The 21,340-nt window shown below is 35.9% G+C and overlaps 1 protein-coding gene across 1 annotated transcript in view; it reads left to right on the forward strand.

The window, feature by feature from the left end:
• Nucleotides 1–21,340, forward strand: part of PHF14 (PHD finger protein 14) — a 168,334-nt gene that overhangs the window by 112,456 nt on the left and 34,538 nt on the right. The window contains exon 17 of the mRNA XM_035896951.1: nt 825–942. Coding sequence (XP_035752844.1) covers nt 825–942 — 118 coding nt within the window. The remainder of the gene's footprint in view (nt 1–824; nt 943–21,340) is intronic.

Here is a 21,340-nt window from a genome sequence, read left to right on the forward strand (position 1 = left end):
TGCTTTTAAAAAATCTCTCATTTTGAGCATAGTATTGTACTGATTTAAAAAACCTTTCATGAAGCACTTGTTACACTGTAGCATTTCTTCAATGCTGGTACATTAAGAATGGGTGAACAATAGCTATGTGATTGTGTTTTGAACTTTTTATGCGGACCATACATAGTACAAAACACTAACGAAAGGTTTATTAAAAAAGAACAAGAAATTGTTGTGTGCACATAGGACAGCTTTCTAAGTGAAAGATCACAGTGAAATCCTTTTAAATGAATGCCCCTTTCCACAAAATTCAAAGTGAATCAGAAAATATTTTGTGCGTTTATTTATTGACCGCATAGTCCTGGTGTAAAAAATAAAAATCATAGCTGTAAATTATGCTTGAGTTGTTGAATATGTGATCAAACATTTCACAGTTTTCCTTGAAAAATTAGATGTGTAAAATAGTGTCTTAAAACCGCAAAAAATCAATATTGTCACTGTCTAAAAAAATCACAAATTTCTGAAAATAAATGGCAATGAATGCCATGGAAGTATCTAAAAAATTGAGCTGGTTATACATCTTTTGTTTAATTTGCAAGTCGCTGAAATAATGTCATTTATGTAAGATGTAGACAAAAGCGATGTATGAGTGTCTGCATCAGAATAATCCAAATTAGGCAGAACCTACTTGAACCGATTGTGTTTGAAAATACCCCTTAGAGAAAATGGATTTTTCTGTATCATGGTAATGGATCAGGGTATTTTGTGCTGAGAATCACAGGGAAGCTTGGTCTAAAATAGTATAGAAATAACATTTATATATATATTTTTTTTTCCTGTTGCAGGTGTGATGAATGCAGGCTTTGCTACCATTTTGGCTGTCTAGACCCTCCCTTGAAAAAGTCTCCTAAACAGACTGGCTATGGATGGATTTGTCAGGAATGTGACTCTACATCCTCCAAAGTAAGTTAATTCATCCTGTGAAATATTTGACGTATTCTGGTTTCAACAGTCTTACTTGGTGTCTGAAGTTCTTGTTGAGATGCTATACATAGGTCTGCTCTGAAAAACAGTAGAAGGTCATAAAATAATGATTTCAGATTCTCTGTAAAACAGGTAAAAACCAGAATGTATGCAAAATGGAAATATTCTTAATAAAGAGAATTTTACTATCCCAGTTAAATGCTTTCTTTTCACATTCTGTTCTCTTTGAGAAAGGAGTGAGTATGGATACTGTATCAGGATCGGTAATGTTATTGACAAGTGAAAGTATTTCAGCAGTAGTACAGAATGCATACCTCTAAGGAAAGAGGTAGAAAATACATGGTTTTTTTAAATAAATGAAGATGATTTGAATTACTAAACTTGTTTTTTTTTTCACTGGAAAATCATATGAAGGTTGTTAGTACTTTATATTGATTGGTATACCCTGACCAAATGCAACATTTTCAAACTAGAACTGAATTTTTGGCATGGATTAACTCTCTTCAATAATATTGACAGGAATAGAATGCTTTTGTAGCTTTTCAAAAAATAAAATTTTGATTCTTTCTTTGTCTGTACAGAAGCTTCTTTAGTACTAGCATTCTTTTCTATCATCACCATAATCTCTGAGACACTTTCCAATTGATTTTCAAAATTGGATTTATAAATGCATCTGATACCTCACTGTTAAAATAACAGAACATTCTAAGTGTCTTTAAAATTTTACAGCCTATTCTGCCACTTTCTTTGTATTTCACAGAATTTTTATCTAGAAATAAGTGACTCGGTATTTGGAAACACAGGGGCACAGCTATGCAGAGGTGTTGTCATAAGCTGCCTGTTAGCATAATCGGATACTTAAACTCTTTCATGATGTTGCTCTTAAGAATGGAAGATACAAAATGTTCAGAGAGAGATACAGTTTTTTGGCTTGCTAGTGTCCCTTTCCAACTGGAAAAATACGATATTTGGTTTCACCTGGGGGGTTAATCAAATTGTTCTTCTGTAAGGAGATAGGAAGACAGACATTGGAAATTAGCTGTCTGCTACAGTTTGGACATCAAGCAGTCTTTCTTGAATGCCACTTACACGCAATGGATGTTCCAAGAGTGAATTAAAATTGTTATTGAATTTCTGTCACCTGCTTAAACTAAAAGGGGTTCTTGATAACGTTAGTTAGAATCTTCTGTCTCCTGTTTTCTTGGCTTCTTCTGAGTAAATAAAAAAACCCAGGGGTTGCAATTTCTAAATGTGTTTTCCATGAGATTAGCACACTACGTACCAGATGAAATTTTAAAAATACTTTATCGTGTAAATTAAGTACAATTGACTTCACTTAGCGCAGGGCGTGTGTTAGTTTTAAGGTGCATGTTGAAAAACACAATGTTCTGAAGAGTAAACAAAGTTTATCGTTAGAATGATGATATATGTTGCATTATGTTAGTGATTATTACAAATTAAAAAAATGCTTGTTATTGTGTCCAATTTTCTTTTCCATTCATCAAGATTCTTAATGAGTAAATTTAAATAAACTCTTCTGCATTTTCAAGCACAGGCAATTTGAATTGTATATGACTGAAAATGTAATGGATATGAAAGATACTGAAAAATTGTCTTATGGGGACTCCTTGTGGTTTTGCTTAGACACACTCCCATAGCTTTTCCACAGAGCTGTGCAGAGAAATTTCTCTGAAAATGCTCTATCGCTCTCTATGTTTTAAAAAGGCTTTTTTTTTATGTGGCTTTTTTTTTTGTTTGTTTTATTCTATACTGCATAAAAAAATTCAAACAACATGGTGTTGAGTTAAACTCCTTACAGACCTTCCTTAATGTGAACGTATTATTTAAAGGATTAGGGCTTTGCTGGTGTACTTAATCATTTTCAAATTCAGTATTCTGTATGGCTTTAGGATTGTGCATTTTTATAGCCATGATTTTGCACAGCTTCTCACAGCCAGGAGAGGCTGATATGATAAAGGCTTTTTCTACCCCTCACTAGAGGGGGTAGTCTCTCAAATTTGTACTTAATGCTCAGAAGAGGAAAACCATAAAGTTGTGTTGTTGGCTGCACTCTGCCTGACCTGTGGATGAATTGCAAGCCTGAGCTACCAGCAATTTCAATCTCTCAGTCACTCACTAAATCCAATTTTTGGTGTGTCACAGTGAAGTTTCTTCTACGGATTATAGCAGCAAAATGGGATTGAATTTCCAGTTTTGGCCAAGGAGGCTATTGTTTAGGTTTTATTCCTTCAACTTTGTTCATCTGTTTTGATCCAATTGAAACCAGTGTTATAGAATACATTTTAAAATTCCCCAACAATATCTTCTGTAGCAGTACTGGGCCCTGAAAACAATTGGTAGGTAAATTACACTATTTCAGTGAAAGAGAGATTATAGTGCATCGCATGTAATGGTTGGGTTAGTTCTTATTTGTAATTATGAATTTCAGTTTTAGATGCTCAGGAAAAGTTGCATACTGCTGACAGCGAAGAATGTGATTTTATTTTCAGATTTTGCTAAACACTTGTGGGTGTCAGCAGTACAAGGGATGTAATTTAGTGGTAATAAACATATGCTTTAAATTGTTATCTATCAAAAGCGTTGGACGTGCTGCTTCCATTTTGCTCATACTAGTCACAGGACTCTCCAGCAATTGTGTCAGTTTTTCCACCAGCGTAACATATTCCCATATTACCCTGCCTGTCAAATAAGAGACAGACAGTGACTTTGCTGTAGGGCATGAGGGCAACAGCTTCTCTGCTGGTAATACTCGCTGTCACTTTTATGGAATGGGTGATGCTCACTACTAAGGTCTGACAAGCTCTCTCATCTCAAAAACATTGTAGATTTTGTTACATCACATGAAAGCTGAAGTAAACCTATAAGCTCTCCATTTCTATAACATTATCCATCTACCCTGAGAAAGGATTATGGCGCGCTTTCAGGATTGCCAAACAGCACTCTAAATCATAAATTTGCCGATAGTTTCAAATAGTGATATTCAGAAGGAATATAGAACCTTATTTTAGTTGAATTTAATAAAAATGAAATAAGTAAAATATAACCCACATTATTCAATATTATTATGTGGTAATATTCAGTAGGAATAAATGTAGCCTGTCCATTTGTTCATTATGTGTCATAAGGGTCTCAGTATGAGGTCTCCTTAATATTAGATGTGGATCCCTTTCTATTGCCTTCCATTTAAAGAGTACTGTTTAAAGTATCTCCTCCAATTTAAAAAAATTTGCAAAGAACCAAAGCAGCAAAGAGTTTAAACATATATCACGGTGGTTACAATGACCGTGCTAGTTAGGTTTCTCTCTGCTTACCTTACAATCTATTTTGCAAAACGCTGCAGACTGTACGTGTCAGGTCATTATTTGAGTGCTGCAAGATCAGCTGCCTTGTCTCTAGACTTCTGTTCAGTTTGCTTTTTTTTAATCTTTTTACTGTATTGCATTTTTTCAGTGGAAATAAATTGTCAGTATATATGCATAGAATTCTCATCTAAACCCCTCAGGAAATGTTTTCTGGAACTACAAATACATGACACACCAACCCTGGCAAGTAATTTTTTTTGTAAGCTTTTTGTGTTGGAAAGCAATCATGGATGATTTTACTTATTAGCCAAGTAGAAGCATTTCTTTGGGTATATCTGGCTTTCAAATACTGAATGAGCAAATGTAATTGGACACTGTAATATTAAAACATTAAATGTTTGAAATAATAAATTAAAAATGATTTTTAAAGGTACAATTTATTTCAAACCTCTTAATTTGGTCAGATAAAAAGATAAAAAGTGAGCAATTAAATTTAATTCCTGTATTCCACAGAATTTTATTCTAGGAAAAAGTAAAGTGGGTGGTTAAGAAGGCCTGTGAGGAGTGTAGGAGTTCCTGATCTACTCATGAGTTATGCAGGTGGCAATCTCATTATGGTTTATCTAATTTAATTTTCTTGATTATGTCTTTTTTTCAAGCTTAGGAAGCATTTCCTCACACCTGCAGTTTCTCACAAGTGTGTTAAAAAATAAACAGTGAAACAAAAAATCCTGATGTCAAACTCAAAATTTAGGGAATATCAAAATTAAGGTGGCATGAAGCTCTTTAAGTCCTTTTGTGGCTATGTGTGAACTTGGAGCCTTTAATCACTTCATGCTGTGATTTTTTTCTATAGGACCCCTGCCTTCTATGATTTAGCTGTTGGGGATCATTAAAAGGGATTAATTTGGGTTGAGTATTAGGAGAAAGTACTGTCTTTAGGTTTTGCAAGGCATTAAAACTGAAACGATGATTTCAGGAGCAGAAAATAAAGGAATCTTGACCTTATGTTCCAAATAGTTGAGTTGTGACCAGAAAATTGAATGTTACCTTTGTCTCAGTCCAGACCTCCTGTGAATGCTGGACAAATTAAAGTTTTCAAATATTTAGTAATCTTTTTCTCCTTGTTTGCTGTCGCCCAGCTTGGATCCCTTGGCCCAACATGCAAAAATGCTGAATTTTCAGAGCTGCAGTAGGCGATAGTGTAAGCTGTGTTTTGAAAGTACTAAGTCTCCATAATGATGTGCTCTGGACTGTTGCAAACTGAGTAACTAATTTAATATAAATCTTAAATCTTACTCTCCCTGTGGCTTGGCTTCTGTTTTGCAAAATGTTGATACTGCTCCCTTATTTCAGACATTTTCCTTAGATTCGGATGAATTGTTCTCTGGAGCTGCCTTTTCCTGTCCACTGACTATAGGAGGGAGCCGAGACAGTTAGTTTAGATTAGCAAGGGCTATAGTTTAGGTGGCATTCTTCTTGCTTGACTACACACAGAAGATGATTGAATCAGTGTTGCAGGGACAGACTTTATCTGGGCATTTACTAAACATTTGGAACAACACTTTTTCAATATAGCCAATATCTTTAACATTTTATATATACAAGGAAACCCTGTTTGAATCTAATATATGAGGTTGGCACACAGTGCTACTATAGATGCATGCTTAATCATGTCTTAAATATGTTCTATAGTGCTTTTGTGGGTATCATTCAATAAAATGTGATTTTAAGTGGATAAGTTTAAAATACATCTTTCCAAAAATAAACCAAAAATCTCCTTATCCATAAAGGTCTTTTTTGTATTAATTCAAACTTGTTTTGGTTGCATATCCTGACAAAGAGTGACTGCAATGCTTGTAAAGAATCTGTGCCCCTAATTTAGTCAGCTTACATCAGAGAGTGTTGCATCAGAGCACCTTCTTTCGAGGACACAACATACAAGCAAATGTACTGCCGCCACACAAACAGCATTGCAGCTGAAAAATGATAAAAGGATACTGCTAATAAATCTGCTTGCTGATAAAAGCAGAACATAATAATATGACGGAAAAAAGTTCTGGTTTTATGCAGCATTTTTCAGCCAGAAGTCGAGAGTATTTCAATGTGGTTTACAGAATAACAAATCGCATAGTGTAGTTCACTGACTACATTTGTAAAGGTAGTGATCTGTCTTCACTTTTACTAGGTGTGGATATTACAATCTATTTTATTATATGGTCATCAAGAACAATACAGTTAAACATTTTTGTGTGTATTCCTGTATTTTAAAGTTGGTTGAGGAGAATTGAATTATGCTACATAAATCAGATTAGGACTTTGGTTTCTTGTGTGACTTTTTCTTTTATAGCAACTGGAAAATATGTGGTTGTTTTGAAATCATTGCTGTCTTCCTAGGTTTGTGAGGAGCAGTCCAACATTGGCACTGGAGTGTTTTCCTTAACATTGAACAAGAGAAAAGTATCCAAATCTGTAAGGCTGTGTGAAGATTTAACACAAGTCCTAACACTACTTAAGCCCTGTTTTAAGAACTTCAGTAATGCCAAACCTTGGTAGAGAAATGAATTTCACTGTCAAGATAGTAAAAAAAAAAATGGTGAAATTTCAGTGTGCAGTAATTCTTAGCGGTTGGCTGAAATATTGCCAACTGTGCTTTAATATTTGCTCTCCAGGTATCATGTTTAAAAAAAATGAGTTGGCACAGACTCTGTTATTTTCTGGCAAACATGTATAATAGATCTATGTAATGAATAATTTATACCATAAAATGTTCCAAAAATAATCAGCCTTGAAATTAACTTAAGATGGGACTTGATTTATGAATAGCGGATAAGCTCAGCATAAAGTTAGTTGGTATTAAATCCCCAAATTAATCCGAATAATCAGATACACTTAGTTGGCAGAAGAACATTCCCATAGTGTAAGTGGGAAGCTTAGGTTTTAATGAAAAAAAAGGTTAAGCACTGTAAAATGTTTCTGGAATGGATGCTTATTTTAAATATTTTAATTCTTCTCCACATCAAAATCAATCCTACCAGTTCCAATACCCCATGTTACTGACTGCCAGATCCTCATCAACACTAGTGCTTGTGCTTCTTCTTAGGTGCAGCTTAACTGTATTTAAAAAGTATAGTAAAAAACAGGCAATACAGTGCAGTGTTGTCTTTTCCATAACGTTGTCTGAACAAGTCTCTTTATGACTGGTTACACAGATGATAGCACATCTACTACCAGGCAGAAGTTTAAAGAAATTGCAATACAGGGATCTTTCTTTTAATGAGGTACTGTTATTCCAAATGCAAAAACAGATTTCTGATTTTGAAGCCTAACACTGGGATAGATCAAAGAGTATTAATTAAAATATTTTAAAAATTAAGTACTGATTGGGAGTGCAAAGTGAAATACATAATCTTTTTCCTTCATTAAATTTGTCAAAAAACAGCAGTTACAATAAACCTGATAAGAGTCTGTTTTCCCAGTTATATATTTTTAGAAAATTAAGATTTAAACTATGCACAGCAGTTCTAAATGAGTATTTTTTTTTGTCAAAGCAAGCCTTATTTTAATGGTACTTGGTCCAAAAATTGTTTGGTTTCCAAGATTCATTTTCTTCTTCCCCATATTTTTTTTCTTATCCAGGAGACTGAAGAAATAACTTGCTGCTTAACTTCATTCACTCTTTGTCATAAACAACCCAACAACACAGAATTTTTTCCATAGCTGAAACTTTGCACACTGTTATAAGTTCTTTTCTTAATGGGAGAGCAGTAGTATCATTTAATGCCTTCCATAATGCTGAATATTTTATGACAAAAGCAAAAGGAAAAAACGTTTCAAATACTGTTGAAGAGAGTGATTCATTGTGATGTCATTATACACACACGCACACACCCCTTATACTACATTTAAAATGAAGCAAATTATGTTTTTAAGAGGCTTTGTGTCTTGCAAATCAAATTATTACTGACGTAGTCCTGCTTTTCATAAGTTGTCTTGACAGTTTTGCTTTTTTGCAACTACAAATGTCACTGAAGTAAAAACAAACAAGGATGGCTGAAATTAGAGACAAGCTTGGTCATTAATTATCGCTTTACTTAAAATACACACATAGCATAGTGATTATACATTTTTAATGCATCTCATCTGAATATACACAATCTAGTATTGAAATGACTAAACATCTCGTTTAGATGTGGTTTAGTTTAGATAGAATAACTATTACCTACTCTTAAGATAGTGGTTAAGGAGGCAAAAATCTCTTTGTGGGCAGCTGTTAAAAATGCCACTGCTACTCCTTACCTTCTATAGGTGATGCTTCTAATAAAATCTGCTTACAATTACGGTTTATCTGGGAAACAGTTCTTCTACTGAATTATGACTTAAGCTTCCTAAGCCATGACAAAATGAATTTACAGCCTACATTGCCTGCTACTGTAGTGCTGAGTGGCAAGTAATCCCCGCTGGAACCTGTCTGCAGTTGGGGAAAATCCAAAAAGCAGCTAGCATCTTGTTTGAAGCAAAGCCACTAAACCTGGTTTTATGCTAACACAGCATGAGAGCATAAAAAAAGAGAGCACCCTTTCAGCCCCGAGCAGAACCCCGCAACAGGACTATTTTATACCTTCTGTTTGGTGTGCAGCTATGGGTGCCCTCAAAGGATGTGAGAAGGCCGATAGAGGACTGGTGTCTACGAAGGGCAGGGGAAATGCTTGCTCCTTAAAGAACTGGAGGCTTTCTCTTTCTTGCTTTTGAAAAATGATTTCTAGATATTTCCAATACTGAGCAGCTTTGTGACAGTGAATTTTGCATATTGGAGATGCTATATTGAAATGTAAAAGACATGGAGATAGTGGTTTTAACCCAAGTTTTCTCCGGTTTACTTCTTTTTTAAGTGAAGTCGCAAAAGGAGGATACACATGTGGAAGTCACCGCGTTGTAGCTGCCACAGCGTCCTAGCTTACACCAGTGATACACATTCAGATCTACTTCATCAATCCGGTCGTCTTCCTACTTCTTGAGTTCCTAAAATATCGATCCTTTTGAGTATTGATAATTAGCAGCTTCATGCTGACAGCGGAGTCATAAACAAATTCACCAATAGATTGTAATTGACCCTTGCTACTTTCTGCTAACAGCCCTATTGGAAATTTTGATTGTTATGTGCTTTAATTAGTAGAACACATGTTGAATTTGAAAGCACCTGAAAATGTGAGTGAAAAGCTTGTAACTGACTTTTGAATTTTTTAACCTGTTGAGCCTTGATTAAATTCTTGGTTTAGATGATACGAGCTGCCAGGAGGGCAGGATTAGAAACCATATCCATTGTGCGTAATCTATCCTAATTTGAATTGTCATGAAGAATTGAAGCCTCAAAATAGCAAAAGGTGTGTGCTTTGCAATGACATAAACAGAGGGAATCCTGAGAGGTGCAAAGGTATATCTGGAGCCTGGGGACATCCCATTCCACCGTGATTTTGCAAAGTAGCGTTCTGTTGCTACCAAATTCCTGAGATGAGTTTCTTTACCTAGAAAGTATTTCTTGCCTTATGTTTTATGCAGAACTAGAAGGTATGTAATTAAAGAAGAATTATATATCTTAATTCCTTACTAGTCCAACTTTATTACCCTGCAAATTATCTTAGCACATCACCTATAATCATTTTCTATATGATGGAAGAAGAATCACATCTTTAATTGTTAGTCTCTGGATAAGCTCTGAACTCATAGTTGCCTAATTACCTGTTCATGTTTACTCTCAAGGTTGATTTTATTTTAAAGTCTTTCAAAGAAATGAAGCCATTTATGTCACTTTAACTAATGTGTCACTCATCAGTATAAATCACTAATGCTGCCTGGGCAAAATGTAATCATACTTTAGCAGAGTCAAGATTTGCTTTTCGTTGTCGTGTTAGATAGTGGTAGTGAGGTTTAGTCACCATTCCCTCCCAAACAGAGATTCTCTTAGTGCCAGCCACATTTAATCACATTTTGCAGAAGACAGCTGGGCATTGCTTATTTGTGCTGTGTCAGCCACTTTCTGTGCAAAGGAGTGTCTCATCACTTGGATTTTAGCATTCTGTAGCAGAAAAGTTCCCTCTTCTTAAAATTGGCTCAGCAAATAGCTCGTGTGGGAATATAACTGTAAGAGCATTAAAATTAGCTCTGCCGAGAAAAAGCACAAATATTATGTGGAATTTTAAAATGGCTTTGAAAATATTTTCACAAAACCTTTAAAATGTATAGTGCATTGTTAAATTCTGGTAGTGATTAAGTTTATCTTAGATTTTTTTTTTTTTTAGTAAATGTGTCTTTGGTAATGGTTGAAAATTATCTGGTTCAGTGGTTTGAAACACCTTTGGGCATGTTTGAAAAACCTTAAGTGTATTTCAGCTATGTCAAACAGTACCAAAAGATTTTGTATGTGGAAAACCTTGGAATCTATAGCTATCGAGATCTCTTCTAGCTACTAATCTCATGAAGACTGAAGGGCAGATGGTATCCTTTCAGATGTGGTATAAATAGCCAAAGAAAATAAGTGTCAAAAAGGAAATAGCAAGACAACTCAGTATTTATGGAAGGTACACACAAGTGTACTTAGAGTAGGTTAATCACATCACATATTTATTTTTGGAAATAGAAGGGCATCAGCAGATTGATACAGTCATTGACATAATGAATATTAAATGTGTAACCAGTCCTGTGCAATAAATAAGGATATGTATCAGGTACTAATATTTGCAAGTATATTGTATATTAAATGAATATGCAGTTTATCTTACCATTTTCTTCTAGTGCATAATATCTCCACTGCTTGCTTGTTTAGATTGAAAGTATTGCAGAAGTCGGAGGAACTCCAGAGCAAAATGATGTTCCAAATACTTTATTTTTTTAATTGCTGGTTGTAAGGAACTTTCTGGAAGTTATTCTAATATGTCTGTATTCATGTAAGGGTAGCTTCAAGAATCTTACATTTAAAAGGTAATTATGAGAAAATACAAAAAGTTTGAGATGTGGGAGCTATGATTTATTAAGCTGTTATTAATTCTCTCACTGGAATGACCTGTAGACCTATTGTTGCTTGCGTGCTTTCTGGGTACAGCATAGACAGAGACCAAAAAGCTCCTTGGTGTCAAATAGTAAAATATTCAGAAAATAATACCCTTTCTCAGGTACCCTAGCTAATATACAATGAATTATTTTACCCACTAACTCATTCTTCCATGCAAAGCGACCTGCTTCAGCTAAAGAACAGTAAAGTGGCTTAAGCAATCCCTTGGGAAATAAGATTTTTGAACCCTCGTAAGAAGAAAAGTGAACTGAGATCTTCCCTATGATCATTGAATGTGTTTACCAATTAATTTAGGGCAATAATCAAACCATCGTCTAAAAGTAAGGCATTAAGTGTGTCTGTCTCTCTTTTTTCTTTTTTTCTTAAAAAAAAAAAAAAAAGAAAAAAGAGGGAGGGGGAGCCCAGAGAGCTTTCAGCATAGTGACTCTCAGGAGGAGGAACTGCTGATAATCCAGGGTAACATTACTGAATTCTGAATAACGTTGGTATTTAAAATACAGTTACTGCGAACATTTCCTATTGAATAGCTTAAACATTTCTATGTTCTGGTATGCTCATTTTCATGAATCTCGATCTGAGGTGTCTTAGTGTGTACGTATCTTAGCATTTTGGTTAAGGATAGGGAACGCACTTTTGAAAGGAATCACCCATTTGCCACCAGTTGCTATGCTTTGGTTCATGTTATGGAGTGGTCTCAAGAGCGTGCAAACTGGATTCCTGTCAAGGGACACTAAAGCTGAGGATGTACTCTGACTGCTGATGGGCATGCCATCCCTGTGACCAAACCAGTCGTATCTTTGAAACATTGTCCGGCCAATCCTCAAACGCCGACTGCTTTGCTCTACAGAGCCATTCCTGTCGCACCTTAGTAGTTACTGGTGTGAAGTGAGTCTTTTGTTTCGGTATCAAAGGTATATTTGTGTTTTAGTTTCACTGACTACAGAAATTATTTCGTTCCTATTTTGATGTGAGAATTTGTGGAATTCACGTATCAGGAGTCTCAAGGTCAAAAGCCTAAACATTAATACATGGATATATACTGCTAGAGTGTTAAATCTTATCATTTATATGTTTGTATAAGCACTGTATTGATACGCTTTTAACTGAAAAACTGGTCTGCAATGTTATTAAGCAACTATATTTAAGAGTAAGGGACTTGGTGTGTGTTTTCTACTACAGATGAGAAACTAAAAAGGAATTTTGTCTGATAGATGTAATCTTAAAAAAAAACAAAACAAAACAAAACAAAAACCACGGGGAAAATATTCACGCCTCCTAAAACAAGGCAGTAAAGTTGACATCTCGAGTGAATTTAGCCTCATCATTCCATGTATTATTTACAGCGTTCTTAATTAGAGAAGAATGAGGAATTTCCAGGCCTTTCTGAGGATGCTTTCCAGCAGCAGCACTAGTTGTGACCTTTCAGTTCCTGTGGGCTCAGCAAAAGATGGCTGATTAATGTCACATCTTAAACTGTGCCAACTGGGCTCTTCATTCCCTTTTTCGTAAACAGCCCGTTGTCAATATAGTTCAATTTGACAGAATAAAATATCCTTATGTTTTAGCTGGCTACTTTATGTTAGTAAGAGTGTGTATCTCTATTTAGTAGTATGAAGTTATACGGAAATTTAATTACTCTAGTGACTAGCGTGAATGAGCAAAGCAGGGGCACCCACAAAATAGCGTTCCTAACATTTGTTTGAAGCTTCTTCAAGGATGTCCAAGGGAGTTTTTCATTTGGCACATTCAGATGTTAGAGAGGTCTGAAAAAGACAATATAAGAAAAATTTTTTAGAAAGCTTTTCTATAAATAGATTCATTCTTTAAAAAATATTCTTATAGCCTTGAATTAATCTTTTATTTTTCTGCTTTATCAGTTGAAAATAAATGATGGTACTTTTTAAGAGGAGAGAGAGGGAGAGGAGGAGATGGGGAGAGAGAAAAGCAGGATGGGAAAAAATAATGGGACTGCGAGAAGGGCCCTTGGCATAGAATGGGAAATGTGAGCACACACACATTCATAAGAATGAGAAAATTCCCCTTGGAGAAATACACAGAAACCCTTATAGGGGAGAATGGGGTGAATTAAGAAATAGGGCTGTGGCAAAGTGGAAAGGAGGATGCAGAGGGCATGCAGGGAGCCTTCCCCCAGAGGGTGTTTATAGAAAAACTCTGAAGCACAGACAGATAAGTGGGTGCCACATAAGGAAAAGTGTAGGGAGCTATAAAACTTGTCTCATAAACTTGGACCGCAAAAAATTATGTACTGTGCAGTCCCTTTCTCTTTTTTCATCTTGTTACTGGAATAAAATTCTGGAAGTGGGGAGAGATGAAAATCAGTCTTGATTTAATAAGTAGCCTTTGACAATTTTGTTATGCTTTTGGTGATCACACATTCTAATATCACTCTGTTTTGCATTATGTTGGGAAAATCTGGACTTCAAGGAGTTGAAAAGCAAGAATCAGTGCTGATGAAGATGTGAGAAGCTAAACAAACACTGCTTAAAGGACTTCTCAAAGGGAAAAAAAAAAACCACCACCTTATGAATGTGCTGACCCTGTCTCGAGAATTAAGTTAGATGGTACAATTTAAAGCTTTGTTCCAACATCTGACAGACACGCTCTGCATGCTGATGCATAATATTTGAAGATTGTGTGCTTGAAAGAAAGCTTTTTCTGAGCTACATTCTATTTTTGTTAGAATAAAGCAGCTGCTTTTTGGAGCAGAGATCTCAAGTGCTCAGTCTTCTAGTTCAAGTTAAGTATTAGCCAAGTATTATGAGCAAATTTTGTGTATGCTTTCTCCCAGGCTGCTGAAGTGGAGTAAAGCAAACTACTTTGACCATAAATTGTGCACCCTGCGAGGTGGAAGGAAGTTTGCTGCTGTAGCTTAGCCCCAAATTGTCACTGCCTCAGCAATCCAAGAGCATGGAAAGTTTGGGGCAGCTTCAATGTGATTTGAAAAGAAATACAGATGGAATAGAACTTACCTTTTAGAGACACTCTTATGAATTGATTGCTGTGGTCTGCCCCTGATCATTTCTGAATGAAAAAATCATTGTTTAAGGAAACGCTTAACTGCAAACCCAAATGTAGCCTTACTGATGGAGCAATTGGAGCTGCAGTGCTGCCTTCCACAAGGAATAGCAGTGGCTTTGTACATTTGTTGTTCAGAAAATCTTGGTTTAAATGTTAGGTGTAAGGTGCCTGTTTCATTTTGTAAATATGTTGAAGTCAGCAATTGCAGTTATATGCAACATACAGCTGCACAGTAAGTGCCACACTTACTGTGGCCATAGACGCTTGCGATGTGTTTGAGAATTTGTTTTGCAACTTTTGGGTTTGGTTTTTTCTTCAGACGAGGGGGAGAAACAGGCACAGGGAAGATGAAATATGCTGATCCAGCAGTAATAATTTCAGTGTGTATTGTCTTAAAGAGCTTTTAGAACTCCATAAAATAACTTTTTAAATTTTCTAAAATACAAAATTAGCACAAAAATAACTTTCTAAGCTATACTATATGCCTATAACCTACCTAATTCATAATAAGAAAAAATAGCAGAACAATATGTAGGGAAGAAAGTGGTGTGGACAAAAAAAGGAAAAAGTATTGAGCTACTCTTATATGCAGTGATAATGGCATAGTACAGCAGTCTTGCCAGTATATTAATATCCTGCAAAAGGATATTCATATAAAATCCGTTGCTCTGGTGCACTGGATAATTACTGAATTATGCAAGACATAGGAGATTTAGCACAGAAAGGATAGGTATTGGCTTTTTCCTTTATTGAAGAAATTCTAAAAAATTCTGGTGATGATGTTCACGTTTGTACAGAAATTTTTGCCAATAGTTTGAGCCACACTGTACCTGTGATCGGTGGCTTCAATCCATGACAGTAACAGGAAAGTTGTGTTCCTTTGCATTATACGTATGAGGTGAGATCAGTGTGGTGAATCTGGTTTTTGAAGTTTAATAGCAGCTTTTGTATTCTAATGCGCTTTTATTAATTACAGTGGTTTAAGAGTCGATTTTGAATACATTTCAGAAAATTCCGGGGTCAGAAACAGCAGCTATTAAAAGTAGCTAAAGGAACAGCTTTTGAATGTTGGGAAATAATGAATTATGAGAATGTAAAAGGAAAATACAATAATCTAGGAGAGCTTGATTGGAAAGGTGGAGAATTCAGTCCAAAGAGAGGTAGGATTAGTACACGGAGTAATGGAAATGTAGAAAATATGTGAGTTAGTTACCTTCAAATGGTAAAATGTTCTCCTGTTTGCTGTTTCTATTTGCCTGCGATAAAGTTAGATGAATAAATAAGAACAACATTATTTTGAGAGTGCTCTTTCTAGCTTTAAATATGTGTAAATTATTTTTTTTTTCCACTTGAAGAAGGCATCCAGAGAAAATGCATGACCCTGTTTCCTTTCATACTTTGTTCAAAGACTTCTAGTAAAATATTAGCAGTAGTAGCATCCTTATTTTAAAACAACCGTAGAAGTGGGAATTCACCCTTTGACACTTGGAAATGTAAGTAGATTTCAAAGATGCAAGCTTGCTTTGTCAGTGCTATAGCTTATTGAAGGGTAGGGAGATAATAAATTGAAACAGATGGGTATTTATTGGAAACTTCTTGTAACTTTATTCGTTCCTTCATATTGCACAGTGTGTCTGAAGAAAATAGTGTGAAGCTAAAGAATGTAATGATATTTGGAAAACAGAGCATCATAAAAGACTTCTGTTTTGTTTGTCTTTAAAAGAAGGCAGAGGTTTTAGAGCTTTAGGTTAAGGTTTATTACCTGAACCGAGGTAGTTTCAGTCAGCTGAGAATGAGACCCTGTGGTGTTAACAGTGTATAAACACAGAAGTCATCGTCCCCTTCTCAAGAGAGAGAGAAAAAATAGCCAAGGACATAACAACAGCATTGCCTCTGTGACTGGCAGCGTGGGAGGTCAGCACGTGTGCCTTGCAGGTGGCATTTGTACCTTCCTACCTTTGGAGAGGGCAGAGGAGGAGAGGAGATTGTCAGATGTTAAATAAAGTCAGCACGAGGAGAGTGACAGAGGCCGAACAGAGAGAGGAAGGGGAAGTTTACAGCTGTGGAGTGTGACTTAAAAAAGTTTAAAGCCCATGTTCTTACCTCATTGACTAACGTAGGGTAAAATCCTAGGAGTGGCAAAGTGATTGATCTCCCGCATAAGTAGATTGAAGATAAACTCTGCATTTCTCCTGGGGATTTACTTTGGTCTCCAGTAAACTGTGGAGAGCTACAAATATCTCATCTTCCCTAGATTTTACCAAATTCTGGCTAAGATGTTGTGCATACTTTCACAGTACACCCCTGGGGTGTAGGAGAGAATGAAGCGGGGCAGGGGCAGTGGGTCAGCTGGTGGAGGGGTGGTCTGCGGTCTGGGCTGGAGAGGCACCTTCCATCTGACCCAGTGAGGCTTCTCCTGGGCAGCACTAAAAATGATACTCTGTGAAGCTCCAAGCACTTTAGCACTTCAGTAAAAAAGTGCTAATTTCTTCCCGTAGTCCTTCAGCCTCAAGAAGCTGGCTTCGTGTTTCAGAAAGGGCTTTTTTTCCCCTTTTGTAAGTCTAAAGGGGGACAAATATTTCTACTTTGTTACTGTTAGAAGTCTTTGTTAGTAACTTTGGCTTCCAATCCATTACGGCAGTCATGTTTTCAGAGCCTGGTGCGAGAGATAAACCCTTTGCAAATGAAGACAGCATCCATTTTCTTTCTACCTCAGGCCACACAGAATTGATTAGGGTAATAAAATGACAGTACCATGTAATATACTGACGGCTCTTTAATTTGAAAACTAGTTCCAGGCTGATTCAAAACTTGTTTAAAGGTAATTTATGACTTGTGTAATTTTCAACTGGACCAAGGTAAAGGATGATATATGAAAACTGATGCAGAGTTAATATATTCAAACCTGTCAGCTTGAAATCATCTAGAAGGGTTTTGTGGGTTTGTGGGTGGATTTGTTTTGATTCTTTTTTAGTTTTGATTTGTTTTAAAGTAGCAATTGCAGAAAAAAATAGTGGATGCTTGGCTGGTATAAATACCATTATAAGAAACTATTTTTCCATCATCTTGTTTCAAATGCAATTTCTTATGCTTTCTAGCAAAGTATTTATGTGTATTTTTTTCTATATATACATCAGTTCTCCATTTTCTTCAAAATCAGAAGCTGTGTAGAATTTCTGTTTCATGTGAGTCAACGTCTGTGCTGATGGTAACATGGATTGGTAAACAATTACAATGTTTTGTTACAGTAACATTCCCTTTGAATACACATGTCATATATACATATCTGTATCATATTTACATATACAATACATATCTGTATATGTGTATTGATCTTGTATTTAATGGTCTGTTTTTTAAAAAACAAAAAGTAAAAGTAGTCACCTCCTCAAATTAAGCCACAACATCAGCATAGCATAAAATACAAATCTTTTCTGCTGAAATCTATCACTTCTGTCTATCTCACAAATGAAATCCACATCTGTTCTGCATGCACTAGTGAGTTTTCAGTGTACTGTGTCAGCAATACTTCTGCACAGCAAAGGACAAAACTAAAAGGACCATGTTTGCTTCTATTGCAGTAGATGCAAATGGCAAATATGCCAAATGGGATGAAGGGGAGAAAAGAACGGAATGCTTTGAGGGAGGGGTTACAGTTGGATGCACCTTGCACCTTTGGTTTCTCACCGCCTACCAGTCGTTGTCACCTTTGATCTCTGCTGACCTGAATTGGAAAAAAAAATAAAATGCTGAATGTCCAAGTGTCAGAATTTAACCAGCTACACTTTTGTGTCTGCTGCCAAGACTTGCAAGCAAGTTCCATCCCAGGATTAGAATATCCTATTTGTTATGTATTTGTGTCAACATGTAATTCAAATACTATTTTTTTTTTGCAGAACTGTGATTGATTCAAGCCAATGCTGTTGTGGTATCTTAAACTGTGTGAACATTTAGGTCATGTGCAAAGTGTTCAGGAAACTGGAAATACTGCTTAATAGTGGTTTCCCCCCATAATTTATTAATTAATATAATTAAATATTGTGATCCATTAGAAAGCTGTCTTGATCATGAAAATGCAAATACGTGAGCTTTCATATATAGGTTGGAAAATATAATAATATTTGAATGAAATGGGAAAGATTTAAGCAGTAGAAAAGATGTGTATTGCATTACTTACTGTGTAGGTTACATGTCCATGTGCAGTCATGTCTGTCACTGCTACAGTTGAGGCTTACAGATCAATGCGAAATGCCATCGGCATGGTTTTCATCATACAAGGCCTTGAGAAAAGAAAGAAGTGACTTTTTGCAAAGTCAGTCCTATATATTATGATATAAATAATAATTAGGAAGGACAAAAAACTAATTTTAATTATTTTTGAAATACGTTTTTCCTTTTAACACTTCTTCAGTAAAAATGTTGGTTTAGGTCAGAGATGCAGATTTTTTGCTTTTCTTTACAAAAGTAGACAACGCTCATACTTTCTCAGGATGTTTTATTTGCAGAGTACAAGTCAAGATACCAGGATTTGTACCAGAACTATTGGCCATGTGCTCATAACACAGTGAGAAGAAGCTTTATGAAAGTTCTCACTTGTACCTTGCAGCATTTTTATCATTGTACCTTACCTGAAAGGTTCTCATTCCACTTACTGAATATGTTTATTTCTGAAAGCTGTACCTCACACGTTGCCGGACTAGTTCAGAGCAACACAGATTGCCTTTCTTACATGTGTTCAGGCTCGATACAGTTTTCCTAAGAAGCGACAGAAGTGTGAAAAGAGATAATAAAACCAGTGTAATTATAAAGGGAGACGCATTTTCCTGGCTTGTTTTCTGACTAGTAAAGTAAATTTGATTTCCATCCATCTCCTTACAAATTTAAGTATTATATTAGCTAGCTAGTTCTTAAGAAAACTATTGAGATGGCCAAGCTGCTTGGAAAGCAGATACTCGAGACTTGATGGGGGAAGAGAATCCGTGATGTGCTGGTCCTGTTGAGGCAAGAGGAATTGCAGTTGCTCAGACCATTTTTGAAAACCATTGTTTATTACTTTCAAAAATAATAAGTAACAAAAAAATGTTGCTACCACTATTTGGCCACAGGTAATAGCAACATAATAAAAGTTTGTTCAGACACAAAAGACAGGCAGAATTCAAGGAGAGAAATCACTGAACCAAAGAATTCAGACACGTACATAATTTTCTTCCAGCAGATGTGGTTGTTACTTTTGGGTTTGTAAGTAGTGCAGAAGAGCTTCTGGAAACATATTGAGCTGATAAATTGCATGGCAATGATTTAACTTCCCTGTTCTCAAGGAGAAAACAAAACAGTACTGTTCAGTACTCAGACTCAGTTCATGGCTCATTGGGTCAATGAGAAGAGAGAGCCTCATCGTCACAGCTTGCTGGGAACCAAACCAAGGCGGCCTTTGAGAGTGAGGACATTTGCCTGTGCAAGTCCAGATCTGCTTGGGAAAACTGAGCTGTCAGGATGAACACGTTGCAAGGTTTATTTTGATAGCATATGGAGCATGGGGCTTCCATACAGTTGGTAGAGAAAAATCAGACTTTTATTGTCAGAATGCTAGAGATGTTTCTCCTTGTAGTTCACTGTGTTTAGCTGTGGTGTTGATATTCTTTTGAGGAACTGAGAAAGCTGAAAAAACAGTGTTTTATTATTCCTGTCGTGAAATTATTTGGGATGGTAGGTCTACCAAGGTATCTCATTTTTCCTTTTGTTCCACAGATCTAGTGCTTATGCCCATAAAACAGTTCAGTGCAATGGCAGTTGGACTTCACTGTTGACATTTTAATCGGTGATTTTCTTTAGTCATTGCTGAAAGCTGATTTTTCCTAAAATGTCTCCTCATACTGAACCTGAAATTCTAAGTGGTAAGCCACAGAATGGGCCAAAATATCCTTTTTCTAAGTCACAGAGAGGTGGTGCAATGAAAAAGGCATAAAAAACTTTATTTGAAATATTTAAGCTCAGAATCTATTTTAAAGGGATCCACCTGAAAAGGTATATGAAATAGAGATACTAGACTATTCCCCCTCCAGGCCCAAAGAGATTTTTCCAATGTTCCAGCCTCCAGCAACCCCCTCCATGTATTAATTCTTTTACAATATCTGGTCTTACCTGTGATTCTCTGTGTGATTCAGTGACAGGTGTTGGGCCACAGTGTTCACTTTTTGCCTTCCAACAGTCCAACCATGCATTGGACTAAATGGCAAATGCTGAGTATTATCATTATAAAATTTTAATTCAGTTTTTAGAGGTTGTTATGTTGAAAAACTTAATAATGAGCTTTACAGCTTGCAGTTTCCAAAAGTATAATCTTGATTTCCTTGCAATTAATGACTGTAGAGAGAAAGTGATATATCAAAAGCACATATTCTGCTTGCTAAGCGATGACATCTAAAATATCTTCTGTAATGAGCATTACAACAAGCACAGTAGAGATAGTACCGATTAATGGATTTTTTTCTCTGTAGTAAAATATCTCAGTCTATGCAGTTATCAAAAACACTGTGTGAAGCAGTGAAGGTATTAAAGTGTTTTGACTGATCTAGTCATGTTGCATTGCAAAGTCAAGGTAATTTGGAAAACAGAATGTGAACTACTGAAAAATTTTTATTTTATTTATTTTGCTGTAGTATTAAAGTTACTAATAGGCAGCCAACTCTACTAACTTTTCTAACTTTATCAGGTTGTGTGCTATATTGATTTGCAGTGATCAATTTGTGGTGGGTTGTTCTAGCACGGTCCCAGCTGTTTTACAGAAACCTCCATCGTGAGTAAGGGGATGAAATGTAATATTCCCTTCCTTGCAGTTCAGGAGCAGGGGTAGGTATGGGCAAAACAAACATGCTTATTCAGAACTTTGCAATTCTGCAATGGTATGTAGCTATTTAATAAGTCTTATAATGCTCTTATGAAGAAA

Source organism: Egretta garzetta, unplaced genomic scaffold (genome assembly GCF_000687185.1).
Source record: "Egretta garzetta isolate BGI_Z169 unplaced genomic scaffold, ASM68718v1 scaffold30, whole genome shotgun sequence".
Taxonomy (NCBI): domain Eukaryota; kingdom Metazoa; phylum Chordata; class Aves; order Pelecaniformes; family Ardeidae; genus Egretta; species Egretta garzetta.